General features: G+C 43.3%; 1 protein-coding gene across 1 annotated transcript; it reads right to left on the bottom strand.

The window, feature by feature from the left end:
* Positions 1-3,866: 3,866 nt before the first annotated feature.
* Positions 3,867-13,769, bottom strand: STOML3 (stomatin like 3; the record flags this gene model as incomplete). The annotated part of the gene is made up of 7 exons (XM_082014490.1): positions 3,867-4,067; positions 4,216-4,350; positions 5,371-5,574; positions 7,223-7,305; positions 8,517-8,589; positions 9,423-9,526; positions 13,718-13,769. The coding sequence occupies 7 exons, from the start codon at positions 13,767-13,769 to the stop codon at positions 3,867-3,869; spliced, it is 852 nt and encodes a 283-aa protein (XP_081870616.1).
* Between the last annotated feature and the right edge of the window lie 6,064 nt (positions 13,770-19,833).

Genomic DNA, 19,833 nt, shown 5'->3' with positions numbered 1-19,833 from the left:
GCACTTGTGGCAGCTCTGTTTGTGCAGGCTGAGCAACACCCCAGCAGAGTCACAAGGCTCATAGCAATTTTTTGAGCTCTTTGACCCGCTCCCTACAGAAAGAGGCAAAGTCTCCCTTTTCTGTTCATGTCAGCTGGCAAGCCCAGCACTGGCTGCTGGTGTCTGAATCCCAAAGACGCAGCAAGGAGCTGTGTCACGTAGCTGTAGACCCTGAGGTACTGGCACTTCATAAAAAGCTCACGTTGCACCTCAGACAATTGAGGGAAGAAGAAAACAACCAAACAATACCAAAGCAGCGTGTTTTGCCTTCAAGCCTGGCTTTCTAGCAAGGGACAGTGAGGCGTGCTGCTGCTCAGCTTTTGGAAAGGACCACAGCACAGCTGCCCTGCCCAGCCCTGCTGCCTAGCAAAGCAGTGCTGCACATCTCTGTCAACTTGCAGAGCTCTGAGGGTGTCACACGTGTGGAGAAGGGGACAAAGCCGTGCCGTAGCCACTGCCAGGGAGGGTTCCCTCTCGTGTGCCAGGAACTGCCCCTTGGACAGCACACTGCCTAAAGAACGGGGCACAAAGTCGTGCCTCTTCCTGCCTTCATGGTTTCATCAGCACTTTGGACTCTCTTCTTGCAGGTGCCGATTTTTTTCTGCTGCCTGGATTGCCTGCATGAGCTCTGCTGCCTGGGCTTTGAGGGGCGCGATGCAGCCCCAGAACCACCTCGGCGGAGGCAAGGAGGGAGGCACCGCGCCCTTCTACTCCGGCCGGCACATTTCACTCGGGCACCGCGACGCCGGAGCGGCCCCGCACCGCCCTCAGAGCCAGCCCAGCCCTGGCGGGAGGCCTTGCTGGCTCACTCCTCGGCTCCGTCAGCACCAGCCCACCAGCCGGCACAGCTGCCCCCGTGGGGAGCTGGCATGTCACCTGCAGATTCCATGGGGCGTGCTGGGCGTGGAGCTGTATATCATCTGAGAGGGACACGAGGGACACGCTGGACAGCATGTTCCAGACTATAACACCCTCCCGGTTTTCTTTGCCGCTACTCATTCTTGGCAGAGAGATGCTGCACCACCTTGCTGCATACAAGAAGGGAGCAGCCATTGCTGCCCTGTGGTCGGTGCAAGTCCTTGTATGCAGCACACAGCACAATACCCTTTCTTAGTATTCTTGATCAAACATGACTGGCTTGCAGTTTCCATTAGCTGAGTTAACTCCAGGTTAGCTTCAGCAAAAACTCCGCTCTTACTTCTCCGACCCATCGGCGCTCTCTGGACCGACGCGAACACCCCCCTTTCTGTCAATCAGAACTGGAGTGGTGATGCTTTGCTTTCAGCCACAACACGTGCCTGTGCCTAGGGACTGATGGGAAGGAGGAGTTTAAAAAGCCAGCTTACATGGTGCCCCGAATCCCACCCACCCTCCAGGACCAGAAAAAAACAGGACACACCCCCATGTTTATTCTAGCCATTCTGTAGCCAGTACAGTCATTTCAGTGTCGATTCTGGTTGATTCTGCAGCTTTATAACAGTTGAAACAGCCAGCTCGTCAAGGCGGCTGATCTAGAAGGCAGGGGATCTGAACTGGCCCCAACTACCTATGACGTGACAGTGTCCATAACTCGGGTTAATCACAGGTTGTCCTGTGACATAAGGATGTACCGCTCTTTCACCTTTCTCCTTTGAAGCTTTGGGGTTTGTGTTCGAGAGGCTTATTTCTTTCTTTTCTTATTTCTTTTCTTATTCTTTATCATATTTCTTTTCAGTGTTGCTCTGCGTTTCAGCATTCTTTATGATGACGAAACGATCCTTTCTGTATATATGTTAATTTATTTACATTTAATAAATGGCATGAAATCCTATTCTACCAATGATGTCTTTTCCATGCTAATGAACAGTTAAAGACAAAAGTGTACTTTGTGTCTGACAGGAAATATATCAACCTCTGTAAGTGTATTAAAAAGCTGCGGTTGTTTCACTCGTGGATGTTTGTAGCTATAGCAGTTACAGAGCTGCTGGCTGCCTTACTGCGAGGTCCACAGGACACCAGTCTTCTTCTGAAGCTGTTCTACCAGTGTAATATGGTTTGAGTTGCCACTCCATTAAAACAGGACTTGTTCACTAATTGGTTCCTACATGGAAACCCCAGGATAGAAACTTGATGCTGGTTGGCAATGTCAAAAGCAGCATGAGGCGAGGCTGCCCAAAGCCTGGCTGCTGCGCTTGGAGGAAATGTGCCTTGAGTCCCGATGGGCAGACAGGGCACGCCTCTGCAAGTCTGCTTCGCAACACAGCACGACGCAACAGACCTGTGTACAAAGCGCATTAACATCATCACAGGTACAGCCAGTCACAAGGTAGGCAATGCCCGAGTGAAGGCTGCCAGCTGTCCTGCTGGCCGGCTCTGCCATTCACGGCTGCAGACTCCCTTTCCCAGGCACTCACTGAGCCAGGGGCTGGCTTCGCACTCGGAAAGCACGTAGCCCATGCAGCAGCTCCCTCCACTGCTCACCGTGGTTCCCCGTGGCTGCTTATGTACCCAACAGATCTCTTAGTCCCTCCTGTTTGTGTATGGAGAAGGACTCGTAGGAGAGGGGATAACAGTGATCACCAAACAAGGGAGTTTAAACTTTTGAGTGTAATGAGATACAGCTCAGAGGAGTTGCTACCTTGCTTTTCAGGAGAGCAAACTTGAAGCTACTCAGAGAGCTAGTCTGCAGTGTCCCTTACGAAGCTGCTTTGGAGGGCTTAGGGCTCATAGAGCAGCTTAGTTTTTCAGAACCACCTTCTGCAAGCACGGGAGCAGGCAATCTCGCGGAGCCTTAAGTCAAACAAGAGGGGCAGAAGACCAGCTTGGCTGAACAGGGACCTCCTTTTTCAACTCAGGTGGAAAAAGAGATTTTATGACCCCTGGGACCAAGGTCCGGCTTCGCAGGAAGATCACAGAGCTGTAGTTCATACGTGTAAGGAGAGAACAGAAAAGGGCAAAGCTCAGCTAGAGTTGAAATTGGCCAGTGTTGTGTCAGGCTCTAAAAAGAGCTTTTTAAAGTATGTTCATGGCAATTCCTCGTTGAGCACCACGAGGAACTCCTTGAGGAGGAGCAGCAGGAGAAGGATGCGGCTGGGCTTGCCGCCGCATCGGCCACAGAGCCGCCAGCACCAGGGGTGGAAGCAGAAAGTGCAGAGGTTTCACTCAGCACTCAGCTTTCAGATTTAGGAAATAAATGTGACCATAATGCATGGGCACACACTCTTTTCATTTTATTACAGATCTTACAGAAATGCCAGTGATATGGCAAAATCCAGCTGAGGTCAGTAAAGAAAGTGCTAATTTTTACTCATATAAAATAAAGAATAGGCTCCTCTCTGACATACCAATTATATCCAGTAATTCTCTTAATAGTTATGAAAGAATACCTCTAGGGTTATGGACCAAATCCTTCTTTCCACTCCACAGAATTTGAGTTAAATACCAGTATCTGCCCCTTTTGCTGTGTGGAGTATATCAAGAGCTCAGCGGTTCTTGCTTAGCAGACGAATCACCACATAATTGCTACACTCAAGACTCTGTAAAATGTGGTGAAAGCATTAAAATTTCACATTAGGTCTAACATGCATTTTACATATTTTATTACATTTTACATATTTTCTTCCATTTCACTTTGAGAGGAGTCAAAGCTGAAACTGCTTAGTGTCTGAACTTTGCAAATGCAGTCTCCTAATGTGGCAGCTATGTCTGGTTACCAAACTATTTTTACTTGTACTGTTGGTACAAAGGACCAAAGCATGCTTCTACTTTATTTCTGGTAACCTGGAACACCTTGCTTCCTGGGAAACCCTTTAAATGTCTCTGCCCAAGGAGCTAGTGTAGAACAGTCTCTAACCCCCTCTATTTTTCTGCCCAAAACTCTCAAACATATTTATAGGGAGAGGAAAGACAATGGTGGAATTATTCTTTTCTGCCAAGGTTGTTAACGTTTGCAGATAGTGCAGCTGAAGACCTGCTAGAGACTCAGCCATCACCATGGAGGCCTGCTTGAGGGCTTTAGAAGCATTCATTTCTCCCTCTGCTGCCACAATCTGCAAAGTAAGAGAAATGGAAACCACATTGTGACACTGCCCAGAGTGGGGAACATCAACCTTTAGAATGAGGAGAAACTGAACAGGCACTTGGATGCCTGGGACAAGGATACAGGAGCTTGAAGGTAGACATTACCATGGGTCTCACCTTAGCTCTTGCCTCTTGAGCAGCCTCTGCTTCAGCTGCCATTGCCCTCTGGATGGCCACGGGAATCCTGACATCTTTGATCTCCACTCGGGCCACTTGGATTCCCCACTGCTCCGTGACACTGTCAAGGATAGCCTTTGGGACAAACACACAACCCACCACGAAGAGCACATTGACGGCAGAGAGAAACCCTGCGATGTGCCCTGCTGCTTGGACAGAAGAAAGGCAGCGTGTAAACCGGCACAACAGAAAGACGGAGCCCTCCAGGAGCACTAACACCCAACGTGGTGTGTGTGGTGGGTACCACAATCTTATGAAACTCTTGCTGATCAACACCAATGTCTGAAACAGGGTGTCTTCCATGTGGCTCCTCTACTGTCTCCTAAACTATGATCCCCATCCTTTCTTCAGGCGGGCACTTACCAAACTTCTCCCTTTTACAAAGTGATACTACTGCAACTTCCTAAAACAGCATGATGCCGTAAAAGCACACTATGGGTGAATGACACCGCACAGCCCTGCAGCACTGGCACACTCTTCTGTGCTCAGGCTCCTGTGCACTGCTGCAACCCACGTCACCTTCGTGCTCTGCTCTGCCCATAGCTGCTCTCCTGGTTGGAGAGGGGTACACTCTCTCTTTTACTTGACTATGCCTCTTCTCTCACTGAAGAGAGTAAATCAGGTTTTGGCTTTCTTCTCTGGTCCCTCCCTTGCTGCCAAATTGGAAAAAACAGATGGCATTTTAAGGCGTAAAAGAACTTGGTTCTGTACTCTTAGTTGTTATGACAGGAGATACAAGCCCTGCCTTGATTAAACCTCAGTCAAGGGTCTGCTCAAGATAGAGCTTCCCACAAGCAGCAGACTTCTTTCTCACTGCTTGCAGCAACCTCTGTAGAAGGACTAAACTGAGTTATTCAACTCACTCAGTTTTAGAATCTTCATTGCTTTTTTGACAAGAAATAACTCTTCCACAAGAACCTGGGGAAATAGCTTTAGAATAACTCTTTCTGACTTTAAGCAATAAGATGTATAATTGAAGAAAACATAAAGGAAATTTTTGCTAATCATTGTTGAAGAAAGAGAGATTATTTCTAATTTGCTATTCCCCGGAACAAACCTCCATGTTTCTCAGTGAATTTTGAGAGACAGATTTACCTGGATACTGTGTGCAATCTCCTCATGACCTGCCAGGAGCTGAGCCAAGCTCTTTGTACCCAGAACATTTCTCAGGGTTGTCTGTGCCAAGAGAAAGGTAGCCGAATGGACATCAGTGGCGTTAGCAACGGCGCTGACAGCACTGTGGATCCTGTAGTACACCACCCCATCAACTTGAGTAGTAACAGCATCTTTCATGAGAATCTGCATTGGAGAAATGTGCAGAATTAGAGAAGGATCCAATAACACACCCATTGCCAAAGAAGGGGATTGTTTTTACCCCTTAGTCAAGAAAAGGCCCTGATAATTCAAACAAACAAACAACTTTGGTTTCTTTTTTGTTCCTCTGCGAAATAACTAAGAAAGTTATCCTGCATCACCGAGAGTTTAAACCAGGGCAAAATGTACATGGCCTCTAGACAACTGTTTCAACAGTAAATGAATGTCATAACCTGTATGAATTTTTTCTGCAATACTAAATGATGGTTATCCTCTTCCCTTCTGGTAGAAAGGGCCATTACTGGTTTTATACATTGCATGCACATTGGAAGATCTGTGTTACTTTCCATAAATTATGTATTTGTAAGGAACACCAGCAAATTAAAAAAAAAAAAAAAAGTGAAAAGCAAAGTGCAAGAAATGGTGAGAAGAAACTGAAAAATATTTAAGTATTCATAGAGGAGTTGTGTCATCTTTTGCCGGACAAGCCCCCTGTGCCTCAGCAGGCAGTTGGCCTCAGCAAAGCACTGATGATGTTCCACTGTCTCTTCCCTCCTCAGCATCTTTTGCCTGCAAGTGCATGCTTCACAGAAGCCAACAGATGCCAACAGCTGTAGAAGCCTTGCCAACAGCTGCTAAACCTTGTACAGCACAAGCACTGCAACCATCTTCCTCCTAGCCTTCCATGTTGGGGGAGCCATTTTTCATTCTACCACACACATCCCTGCAACCTGCTCCCTGAGAAAAGGCTCTTTGTGATTATGGAATGATGATGGTCCAAGAAACAGCTCCTGGTCAACACAATGGGCAATTCCAGGGGCCAAAGGGATCCTGGGGCCATCCTGCCGCTCTCTGCTCTTCTCTTCACATAAGGAAGGAGAGAGCAGTGCCAACTCCTCTAGCAGAAGCATTGTACCATGGTGGGGCTGGGGCCACACAGAGACAAAACTTTTCCAAGAGGACAGGAGCTGCTCAGCAACTGATTCTTTAGACTAAATTCTTTAGTCAATGTTTGTCAATAAAATGCCTAAAGATAAGCCCTTCCATTCCTGCTTGGATTAGGGTTTTGTGGATGATTGTCTTCTAACTCCTTTTAATTTAAGGAGATTTGTTATCCATAAGTAATTTGCCTTTTGAGAAACATAGGATGTGCATACGTTCAAGCAACGACTACATCAGCGAAGGTTTTTTTGAATGGTGAGCTGCATGTCAGATCCAATTTTATTAGGACATTCTGTTCTGGGTATCTTACACTAGTCTACTGCTTCACTTCCATGTATGAAATAATAATACAATTGGGAATTATTTAGCCTCTCCTCTCTTGTCCTTTCTGACTCCCATTTGCAGTTCTACCCTCCACCCCCTTATCTTTTCTCTCACACTTCTGAACATCAGCAAGAGGAGTTTGCTTGGCCTGCAACGATGCATGTGCAGGTTTTCATAAGTAGAAGAAAATTACTTAACACTGGTGATTTGTAAGCAGTTTGGAAGTCAGAAGATACAGCAAATAAGCTAAATTCTATATGGTAGCTCACAATTACAGGACTATAAAACACCCATATTATTTTTGATCATGCCACAAATCAGGTCTATGTTTTATTTCTGTTTTGGATGGCTGATAGAGAATAGTTACCTCTTGTGGAGGAATGCTACAGGTAACAGTTCTAAGATCAACCTTGATAAATGTATCTGTACATGGAAGTATGAGGATCAAACCTGAAAAATAAAAATAATGATATAAAACACTTGCTTCTGAAAGCAAATTCTAGAACGAGGTACCCCATATGAAGCAAACAGATGGAAATATCCACAGCCCACTTTATTACTACAGCTGTCCTTTCTGCTACAGGAGGTGACAACAGTGAGGTTTTGCATTTTCAAATAACAGAGGGAAATGCAGATACCTGCAAATGACGTGAATTTATTAGAGCTTGATGACCTAAGGCTCTGTACTGGGAATGGGCAGATTGCAGTTCTGGTCTCAAATTTTGGCAAAAACTCCTTCCATGCCTTTATTTAGTTTCCTCTCTTTAGATCATAAGCCATTTATAGTATAATATGTGTCCCCCCAGGAATGATATCCCTCAGGTCCAGATTCCTGCACCACCTGTAGGCCCCCACATGAGGAACGTTGTCCTAAGATCTGACCTATCCTGTGAAGGAGTCCCCACTCTCCCTTCAGTGGAGAGGGCATCTTGACATAAATATTTTGCTAATCTCAGCACCTTGCTTAGGTGCCCATACCGAAGAGCTCTGCACCTGTCCTAGCTGCTCTTTGGACCACTTGGCTATTATTCAAGAGGAAAGACAGTACCTGAAAAGGATTTTTTCCTCTTATTTCAGCTTCCAGTTTACCCGGTTTCATTGCATAGAGGTGGTAACTGCACCAGTGCAAATACCTCACGTTGTTGGGTTTGGTTTGTATTTTGTGATTTGTAACCTCAACTTTGACTGGAACAAACCCTGTATAGATGCAGAGTGTGGAAACGCCCCTGCCCTGACACATTTACAATTTTCAGAGCAGAAGACAGCTGAAGAGCTGGCAGCAATGAGCAGTGTTGGAAGTGAGGTACAGGGAGAGTGGCCGCAGTCACCCAAAAAAGTCTGTGGCAGAGCTGAATACTGTATTTAAGCCTCCCTGGTCCCTTGCCAGTGTCTGCAGCATGAGCTCAACCTTCCATTTCCAACTTAACAGCAAAGCCCTATCTGGTACCAAGGTCCCCAACTTTCTGTGTTGTGCTGTGACAGAGGGGTGGCTTTATTTTCTCTTCAGGAAAATCAAACAGCCTGCAGGTGAACGAACAGCAGCAGAGAGGACCTTCTCATCCCCCCATGTACTATGAAGAAGGATTTCATGGGCCTCTACAGTTCTCTGTGTGGTTACAGGGCATCGTAATAAAATACAGAATAAAACTGCATGCATTCACCTGGTCCCTTTGCATTCTTAGACAGTATACGTCCCAGCCGAAATACAACAGCACGTTCATATTCTCTGATAACCTAGGAAAACATTTTAAATTCAGAATTTTACAGCTAGCTCTGTTCCTGCTCTCTGGACTGATTTTTTAAATCTTTGGCATCTGTACTAAATGTGAAAAAAAGTACAAATAATATAGGAACCAACAAAGCTGAAAGTCACTCAGCATTTTATGCCTTCTCCTTATCTCATCCTTTGCTGGAAAAACTCAGACTCTGGCCCTGCAAATATTTTACAAAGCAGATCAAATATGAAAGAGTTGCCACTGATCTAATGAGGCTACTCACAACTGTCTCAACATCAGTGCTACACTTAGAGGAGCTGTGGGTGAAGTATGTCTCACCTCAGACAATCTACCTAAGTCCTTTGGTTAGTGTATGAGGACTACTCAAGGGCTGGTGCTTAGGGCAATCACTCTGGCAACCCACCCCTAAAAATTTGCTTTAATCATACTATGCTCATGCCTTGAAGGGACTGTGGGTTTAGGTTGTATAGTCCCTCAATGCAGAGACTTGCTCTGGTTTTAATCAGTACCCATGTTAATCACTATTGCTGGCAGCACCAAATATGAGTTCTTCAGAGAGGTTTGTATATTTATTCTCCTAGTGTTGTTGCAAAGCAGGGAAATTTAACCGATGATGTTAAGTTGAGATGGGAAGAAATTAAATGACTTGCGGTGATACAGTGGAAGAACATGGATCTCTTGGTCCCAGAAAACATCTCCGCTACAAGCCCCTACGATTTCCAAAAGGTGAATGTAAAAAGTGCCTTGTTTTAACAAAACCAATAAATCGATAAACAAAAGTAACAACAATCATCATAGAGCATTTATATGCCCCAAATCCCACTACATTACCTTGATACATGCCCAGATGGAAATAGGAAATGTCATAAGCACCAAGAGGAATGAAAGGGAAACCAGGATCCAGCCACAGACACCAATTCCTTCCTGCCTGTTGGCTATAAAAAAAAAAGGAAGAAAAGCAGTCAATGCACATTTTGAAAAGAGTTATCTGGGGGATGTAGATCTAGCCCAGTGCAATCGTGAGGGACTGCAAAGTCTACAGGGACCCAATCCCTCTCACCTCCCATCGCTCACTGAAAGCTGTAAATCACCTCATCAAACATCCAGCCTTACGCCCCTTCTGCCACAAAGGTTAAAATGTTCAGAAAGTACATTTTGCAACGGGAAAGAAAGAGGAAAAATGAAAAACATAGACAAAGCTGGGGGCTGTGAAGGAGAAATAAATCACTGGGTGGAGTTTCTATGAACATGAATCTCTGCCAGTGCGCCACGCTGGGGCAAAAGATTTATTTTGCGTGGAACAGGTAATAAGGAAAATGAGGGGAACTTCTGCTGTCTTCAGATGAAAGTTTTGTGGAATACTGATGGACCAATTCATCCACTGGACCATAAGTTTCAAAATTAGTGCTTGTCAAAATGCCATGCATTTTGAGCAGTTCTCTCACTGCATTCAGCTCTTCTCATTCCAAAATTTCATTATAATGAAATCTCATTATAATGAAATCAAAATATATAAAAATAATTTCATTATTTTAACGCCTGAAGGGAAGGCAGTGGTGAGTTGTTGTTCAAGTACTAAAAGTTTGGGAGGCTCTTTGTAAGGGAAAGGTGATCAAGGAGCTGCTGGTTTTTGAAGAGAAGAGCAGCTGAAGCTGCTGAGGTCCTCACAGAGAGGCAGGGAAGAGAGCGAGGAGCGAAACAGCCCAGTCCTGCCACCAGGACAGAGTGCTGCAAGGTCAGCTGAATTTTGCTAAATGCAGAAATGTCTTAGACCTGGAGAGTCACAAGAAAAGCAGGGATTTGGTCTGGGCTATTCCCAAGGGCTGCTCAGCTGCCAGGTTTGAGCCAGAAGAAGATTTTTACAGGCATGAGCATCAGCAGATGGGAAGCTGAATGCCACAACCTACACTTTGCCCCTTCCCAATGCAAGGGGAAGAGGCAGGAGAGAGGAATGAAGGCTCTGGGTTCTCCTCTGAGAACCTCCCCCATGCTGATGAAAAGATGCAGCATGGTTTGGATATATTACCTCAAAGGTATAAGGTAGCACTGCGAATTTCTGACATCAAATAAAATATATCAGATAGAAACTGATAAACAGAAAAGTCTTCATTTTACATTTTGTGAGAAAAAAACCTGTCACCACAGGGAAACAGCGTGAAGGTACCTGATCCATAAGGCACAAGCTAACAGACCAGAGGAACATGACCAACAGGTTTGTCAGAAAACCCCCAGGAACCCTGGAGGAGGAGACATAACAGCCCTCCTGCAGGGCTTCTCCCTCTCGGGTGCTTAGCTGCACTGCATATGCTGGCAATGAAGCCATGTTAACTGCAAACCTGGGTGTTAAAATCAAGCCCTTTGCTGCTTGCAGTTTTTCCCTTCCTGCTTCTGAGGTCACAGAATCACAGAATCATTAAGGTTGGAAAAGACCTTTAAGATCAAGTCCAACCATCAACCCAACACCACCATGCGGTCCCCACTGCAGATTTAATCACACATAAATGCGATTGTGCCCAACAGGGACAAGTTTCAGGCCTCCCTTTGACTGTGTGCCCTGAGACCTGACACAGAATTGCTGCACTGGGAGCCTGGCTTTCTTCCTGACCCTTTCCAACATGCAAGAATTTGAAATCCCTGGTTGTTTAATGAGGTACCACCAGCCATTTTGCAATCAGTGGTAGGAATGATTTGAGGAGCTCCCCTGAGTAAACTACCATGCAAACCTTAAGGCCATGTGTTTGAAGGCAGGACTTTTAAGATTTAATGCAAAAATCTTTAACACTTTCACTGCTGCTTATTTGCTGCACAGTGTTCTTCACATTACACTAATGGTGTGTCAGGCTACAACAGGTACATGAAGTAGCAGTTGTGAAGAATCTTTTAATCAGTGGAAAGAGATCAAGAAAACTTATGGAATGGGTATCATACATAATTCTTAATCCAAAGCTTGATGAAATTAATCATGAAGGGATGCTTTGTTCAGCAGAACTCAACATTTTGCACTCTCTCTATTTCACCTAAATGATTAGCTTACAGAAAAATATCTGACGATCTTTTTCTCCAGTGTCAAACTCGGTCATGAAGAACCTGCTCAAAAGCAGTTTTGGATTGTAACATCATCTGCCATTATCCACCTGAGACCACTGTGAAGATACCTGGTAGGAATGACACAATCCACAGGTGGAGGGGAATGGCTGGAAACAAACGCCTGCACCCTGCAAACTGATATTCAATCAGCTGAGAAGAGGTAGGTCAAGATATCATTTATGACAACTATGGGCAAGAAGAACACATCCAAAACTTGACAAAGTACAAGTGAATCCTTCTCCATGAAAACTGTCCTAGAGACCATATAATCATAGAATCTTTGGGTTGGAAGGGACCTTTAAAGGCCATCTAGTCCAACATTCCTGTAATGAGCATCTTTACATCTTCAACTAGATCAGGTTGCTCAGAGCTCCGTCCAACCTAACATGGAATGTTTCCAGGCATGGGGCACCTACCACCTCTCTGGGCAACCTGTTCCACTCTTTCACCACTCTCACTGGGAAAAGTTTCTTAGATCTCGTCTAAATCTACCTTCTTTCAGTGTAAAACCATTACCTCTTGTCCTATGGCAAGAGGCCCTGTTAAAAAGTCTGTCCCCATCTTTCTTCTAAGTCCCCTTGAAGTACTGGAAGGCTGCCAGAAGGTCTCCCCAGAGCCTTCTCTTCTCCAGGCTGAACTACCCCAATTCTCTCAGCCTTTCTTTGTAGGAGAGGTGTTCCATCCCTCTACTCATTTTTGTGGCCCTCCTCTGGACCCGCTCCAACAGCTCCATGTCTTTCCTGTGCTGAGGGCTCCAGAGCTGGATGCAGGACTCCAGGTGGGGTCTCAGCAGAGTGGAGTTGAGGGGCAGAATCACCTCCCTCGACCTGCTGGCCACGCTGCTTTTGATGGAGCACAGGATCCTGTGACCAATGTATTTTCCAATTGCCAATGAGAAAAGCAAGATATTCTTCCTATTATTCCATTTTTTCCAGTGAGAAAAGCAGGATATGACAGTATACCTTCTTAACAGTGAATCCCGACCTAGCTCCCCAGAAAACACCACTAATGTTCTCCGATTACCCCAAAGTTTCAAACCATTTAACCACAAGACAAATGAAAGACTCCAGAAAAACACAATGGTGAGGAATAAGGATCAGTCACAACCTATCACTGACAGCATATCAGTGATTTGGTTTTACCATGCCTGTATATGGATTACAACAGTTGTAGCCACCAAAAAACCTCACTTGGTTCTAAAGTCCAGAGCAAACCAAGCTGCAAGGCACTGCAAAATATGAGACCTCATCAATCCACAGTTGTGGAAAAGCTCCAGGACACTTGTTGGATCTACTTTGTTCTTTCTTGATACGTTCATCATGGTACATCACGAACACGCTTGATATACAAAATCATGGTGTGGGTGTCAAACTTCAAAAGCAAATGAAAAGCTCAAGTCCAAGTTGTCTTGTGAAGCATATAAAGAACTGTGGGCAAAAATCTCCCAAGCCTCCTACAGCAACAAAGGGAGATGGAGTAGCCTCAACCTTTTGTAACTGCCATGTACCCTCCTGCTTTCTACAAGCATCCAAATCAATCCTGCCATGACTCATGCTTGCCCCACTGCACTATCCATACTTATGGCCAGACACAATGAAAACAGCACACATTGCCAAACCAAAGTAACAACGTTGGTTTGGCATCAGTTCCTTTTCTTGAAGAGAGCACCCGGTGTGTGCTCATCACACAAGTCCAAACACATCAAGTGCACTTCTGGGGCTGAAAAATTCTTCTACCTTTTCTAACTAACTCAGATTTTTCCCTTTCCACCCCATCCCTACATACAGAAGCGTATCAATAACTGAATCAGCCATTTTAGTCCCTGGAGTCATTTTGCTGGAAGGTAGGTGCTGATGCATGCTGACAGGGCAGTATGAGGCAATATGCTCTGTCACAGTGGCAGACTCTGAATTTTCATCTCCAACCTATGTGGGAGACGTGATGAATGCCTTGGTTCAAATGTACTTTTTTGTTTGATTAGTTTTGCTCCTTTTTATTATTATTGAGAAAAACACAAACACACACAAAGAGAGGCTTACCAATTAGATGCTCCGTGTTGGTTTTCTTGGGCATCTCTCTCTGAGGAGCCATCCTATTCCAGGGTAGTTCTGATCCCCTCACAGACAAGACAGCAACATACCTTGAAACAGCACAGCATTCATGTGAAGCGCTGAAGACAGAAACTGGGTGAGAGGAGAAATCCCTACTTGTACAAGAGCCCTCTGGGAGGTAGTTACCCTGGTGAGGAGGGAACGTTTACAGATTCAAAGTCTTGTGGATCAGGGATGTTTCTGATGTAACTCCATGGTCTTCTGTGATTGTCTTCTGGCTGGGAATGCACTTGGCCCAGCTGGTTTTATACCCTACAAAATCCAACCTGGAAATTATTTCTATGAATCACAGTAATTTCTATAAATCATAGAATCACAGATTCTATGAGTAATATCTGTCACCAGAGAGAAAAAAATAAGAACAAGATAACACAGAAAAAGAAGATAAAGAGAGAACAAGTCCTATGAGGAGTGGCTGAGGGAACTGGAGTTGTTTGGTCTGGAGAAAAGGAGGCTCAGGGGAGATCTTATCACTCTCAACTACCTGAAAGGTTGTAGAAAGGTAGGTGTTGGTCTCTTCTCCCAAGTAACAAGTGATAGGATGAGAGCAAATGGCCTCAAGGTGAGCAGGAGGTTAGATTGGCTATTAGGAAAAATTTTTTCACTGGAAGTGTTGTCAAGCATTGGAACAGGCTGCCTGGGGAAGTGGTGGAGTCACCATCCCTGGAGGTATTTAAAAGCTGTCTAGATGTGGTGCTTAGGGACATGGTTTAGTGGTGGACTTGGCAGTGTTTATCATTGGACTTGATGATCTTAAGGGTCTTTTCCGACCTAAACGATTCTATAAAGCCAGAGGGTACAGATTGTGTCCTGCTCCTCTGCTGTACACTTCTTAATATTACGGGGCTCAGCTACTGTTCAGATCTCGAACACCAGTAACATAAATAATCCTCCAGGTGAGGTCCCCATGCTGTGTAGAATAGCTCATCACACACTTCTTGATACTGTACATCACAATAGGTTGAAACCTGTTGTGCTAGATAACCTAAAAACCACAGTAGAAGCATTTCAGCTCCAAAGTCTTAAAAATTTCTCCCAAATAAGATTTTTCACAAAACACTTTTTAAAATTGACAATCAAACCAAGCATAGCATTTCAGACTAAGCCATTTCCAAAAGCTGCAGCAGCAGAGAACAGCCTTCTCAAAGCACACAAATCTGTTGCTTTTTGAGAAAAAAATGAAAGGTGGCTTTTCATACGTAATTTATGAGTTTGACACACAGCTGCATTAATTATATGGCTGTTTTCTGTGGGCATCCATCACCTAGTATATCTTTGTGAAGATCTGACTCCAGCTGCATTTCACTTAAGTCTTCATCCCTGCCAGTAATCACACTGGTCCCAGATGGGTCATTCAAAGCTGACTGCTCCCCAGAGAATCCTTTCTCAGCCTCACAGAGAGGAAACTACACCACTGAATGGATGTTTTAAATCACAGCAAAAAGCACAAGCACAAAGAGCTTGCAAAACTGGGACTGACACGGTTTTTGCAAAACCCTCCCAAATATGTGACAATATCCATTTGAAGTCATTTGTAGCATCTTCCTCATTATTTGGCTTCTCACACTGAGCTGTTAATATCCAGCCTGTTCAGGACAGATGCCTACTAGGAGGTGAGCAAAGGTGAACAGTTAGAAGAAAAATGTGCTTTAATTATTTCAGAAGCAAAAACATAACATGCAAAACTGCCCCAACATACTTTTTTTTTTAATTTTAGAGTAACTCAGTTTTATTGAAAGTAATTTTATTCCAAGCCATTTGAATGCCACAATCTACACAGCTGCTTACACCATCAGATAGATGAGCAAAACACATTAAAATCCAACAGAAATAATTGCTCCCTGCTGTTTATTGATGATTCCCTGAGGTGCCTGTAAATATATCCCTTGAATGGTGACTAAAGCAGATGGTGTTTTATGTTCAGAAACATCACTGTATTCGTTTTTCCACATTAACTTCAGCTGCGCTTTCATTCCCCATTTCAAAAATCTGAAGTCGAAGGCAGGGCAATCTTAATCCTTTCTCCTTGGGGCTATGTTGGGGCATGTGGATAACTCACGTCCTGAAGTGCTATAAAACACTCAGAGAAGAAAATACATGAGGGCTCTGGGGCAAAGCAGTTTACAAGCTGCGAGTTCACCGGTGCTGAACAGCCTGGCGCAGCCCTGCGTCATAGAGCAGTACCACAAAGAAAACCAGTTTTGAGTCCAAAGCCACTTTAGCAGGACTTACTGACTTAGAAGCAACATTAGAAGAATGTGGTTTGGGTCGGCGGAGGCTCAGCTATTTCTGCAGCGTGCTGATGTAGCTAAAGCCTTGAACTTTCTCCGAAAGCAGCACAGAGGCTCAGGTGAGGCATGATGATTAGGTGCTTACCTGTAAGCAGGCCATTCTCCAACATTTCTCTGCACCAACTGCTACATTTGCAAATGGCACCAGTCTTTTACAATTTCTCCGGAAGTGTCCAATTGCTCCCACTTAGCTCATCATCCAGCTGCAGAGACTTAGTCTTACAGACCAAGCACTCCCTTCAAAGTTTGTTAAAACCAGAATGGGAATTCTTACACACAGCCATTTCTAAACACTGGCAATCCCAAAGTCATCAAAAAAGTCCCCAGGCAGTCCTCACACAAGATTTGCATATAACAAAGTTGTAGGTTTCAGTTTGTCTTTTTCTGACCTTTTTAGGCCCTTACGACTTCCCTTCCCATGCATATGTCCACTCCCTAAAGATTTCTCAGCCTAGTCCTTTCCTGGCCCTGAATTCTGTCCCCAGAATAGACACTAGCCTATTTGCTTCAGGCTCATCATTCCTTTCCCCCAGATCAAAATTTAGAAGAGACAGAACATAGAGATTAACAGTACCATTCTATTGCTTGTAGGAACATCCCCATATTGCTCCTCCTCCTTGTCCAAATGGCATCAGCTTTCAATAGCTGAAGGTGGGGAGATAACAGGAGGCACCCCTTTGGCTACACTTTCCTAGAGCATGAGTAAATATGAGAGACAGTCAAAGGGATTGCTCCCATCTCAGTCCAGAAAAGAAGGCAATTTGCAAGAAAATAAGAACATTTGTACCACAGCAAGTTTCATTCCAGGCCCAGCCAAACTCACAACATTCACTTGCAGATCAGAGGAAGAAGACGACAGAAAATTGCTCTATTTCTCTTATATTCACAACAGCTGCAATTAAAGCACTTGAAAGAAATAGTGAAACTTGCATTTACAAACACAATCCCACTATGTTCTTAGTTGTTCTGAATAAAGGTTTTATTTCAAAGAACATTTCACTACACCTTATCTTTGCAGTCTGTCAACATAGCTTAAATATAACAGTAATAGGCAACTTTAACAATGAAAAAATGATAATTAGTCCAGAATTAAGTCATACAGCAACAGCCCCTTCCCAGCACAGGTTCAGTGTAAGATCCAGCACGGTTTGCCTCAGGAACAGACTTTTCCTTGGCTTTTTAAAAATGGTGCTCAAGTAAGCATGAAAGAGCTCAGGACAAATCACCCCCTTCAGAAATTCCAAGGCTGGGTCACAGGAGTTTGCTGCAATGCAGAACACAGACTTTATTCCTAAAGAGAAAAAAATTAATTAAAATTTACATCAGAAGTAGTATTTAAGAAATTGAAACTTACCTTAATCCTAACCACTGGAAAGTTCAATTTACAAAATCCCACTCAATATGATTAAGAACCAGAGAGCCCATTCTAGACAAAAAATGCTTCTTAACCTATTTGTTCACTTGTCTGATGATGAGCTTCTATGTAAAACTACACCAGCTGTGCATGAAAGACTCTTTTATGGGTAAATGGCAGCACATATACAGCAATTAGGAAGTACATTGTTTCAGGAGAACAGCGTTTAATACAGTGGATATTCACTACTACTCACATTTCATTTTTTTTAAATTCAGAGAAACAGGGCTTCAGAGTCTCTTAGGAATCTCTGAGTTGTCTGCTGATCAGACAGAAAAAAACCACACCCTCCCCCGACCATTCAATACATGTTTTCAGAAACAGACATACAAACTGCTTGCTTTTTGACAAAACACTGCGTAACAGCTCATGTCTAGTACTTGGTTTTGACTACAAGGTAATGTGAATTAGTTTAAACTTTGATTGCTTGCAGGGAAACTAGGACTCAAATTGGAGATCAAACTCAGTGCCTCAGGTTACAAAATGCTTACTGACTTTGAATTACTTTACATTCACATCTATGGGACAAAAGCCAATTTGCTCTTGAGAAGTTACTTATATTTTTATTTTCTCTTTCTCCAATTGATCTACAAATCTACAAAGAACAAATAATGAAAAGAATGAGAAGAAAAGTATAATGAAAGATGGTAGAGATTTCTTCTACAGATTTCTTGAGTCAAGATATAAGGCACCGGTTTTAAAAGCAGTTTGAAGTGGAGAATCATTAGAATTCAACAGGTTTCACAATATAAAAAAAAGTAAAAGTGCAATATGATTTTATCTTTAAAGTAATATGTAAATTTCGTTATTAAAATGCAAGACTACCCAACTGCTGCCAAAGTATCGAGGACACTTTATTTTTTTTATCAAAACACTTCACAGGCTATTTCTATTGCCACTCTTTAGGAAACCAGTTTTATAATTCAGTATATAATTCTGCATCACAAAGAAACAGCATAAGCAAGATCGAACATTAGGAAGTGTCTTAGTAAAAACAAGTTTATTCATCTGTATTTTAGGCAAATATGTAAATAGTCAGCAAAGCCTTTTTGCCATGACTGTAAACTTTTTATTTAAAAAAATTGTGTTAAAAACCAATACAGGAATTTCCATTAATGTTCTAAAAAAGTTTGTTCACATCTTGAAAGAAAATACATTAGCAACATCTCCCAGCAGAATTCATCTTTAAAAAAGTAAAACTCTAGGTGCAGAGCTTTTCTACAGTATTACAGTATTATCCTCTACGTTTTAATTTAATCACAGGATTGAATATCATTCATCTCTATTGTCTGTAGAACATGATCCAGAGTTTATCTTAAATATATGATATTCAATGATGTGTTACACATTGCCACAGGTACTAACGTTATTAGAAGAGTGCACAACTGAATTTCACTAACAAAGCAGGATCTTTCTATATGCTGCATCAAAACCCTTCCTAACCAATAGTTAATATAGCTATATGCCTTTAAAATCATGTACGTTTTCCAAGGAAAAATACTAAAAAATCCATGGTCCAAATTCTGCTCCCACTTATATTCACAGGATAACATAAACACCATCAAGTTGTGGTTTATAGCCGAAAAGTGTATAGAGAACCAGTGAGTTTATGAGTATAAGGGAGAGAAGAACTTGACCCATATGTCTGTAAACATTCACAAAAGTCTGCAGTCAAAAGTGCTGGATAGGCAGCCTATCCGCAGTACAATTATTTCATTCAGAGAGGTGTGGGGGCAGGGAGAATGTTCTGGAACTTTATTTTAGAGGCAAATTAAAATGCTTTTATGTACTTTGGAAAAACATACTCTCAGCTAGCTAAACCATACTCCAGGAAAACATAATCCACTTCTACTCACATACAGTACAGCATCATTTCCTAGCTCTCCTGTTCAGATTCGGACAAAGGAGTACTCAATTCAGCAGCAAGCCCATGACGATATCTCAAAGCGTAAGAAAGCGCCCACACCCCTCTGATCTAGCCTCCCCTTAACATACTGTTGATGCTAACAGGAGATCCTCACACATACGAAGAAAAGATCCGAAGAACCATAAACTGACCTTGATCTATGCACACACAAGAAGCGTGCATCTAGATGAAAGATCATCTACAGCTTTAAGTATCTAGTTTCAGTCTAGATCTCATTCTATATTACCCACATATACCATACATAACAGAAGTACAGGTGCTTATACACACTATTAAGTATACTTGTCCTCTCCATTCAGCTTGACAGCCAATTGCTTTATTTACATAAACGCCTGTTTGAATGTTCCTGAACCTGTAAGACACCAAACATTCAACTCATAAGCTAAAAGGAGAGTCAAGGATGCTGAGCAAT

The sequence above is a fragment of the Phaethon aethereus genome, assembly GCF_964289735.1.
Source record: "Phaethon aethereus genome assembly, chromosome: 1".
Classification (NCBI taxonomy): domain Eukaryota; kingdom Metazoa; phylum Chordata; class Aves; order Phaethontiformes; family Phaethontidae; genus Phaethon; species Phaethon aethereus.
This window is presented reverse-complemented; position numbering and strand designations above follow the sequence as displayed.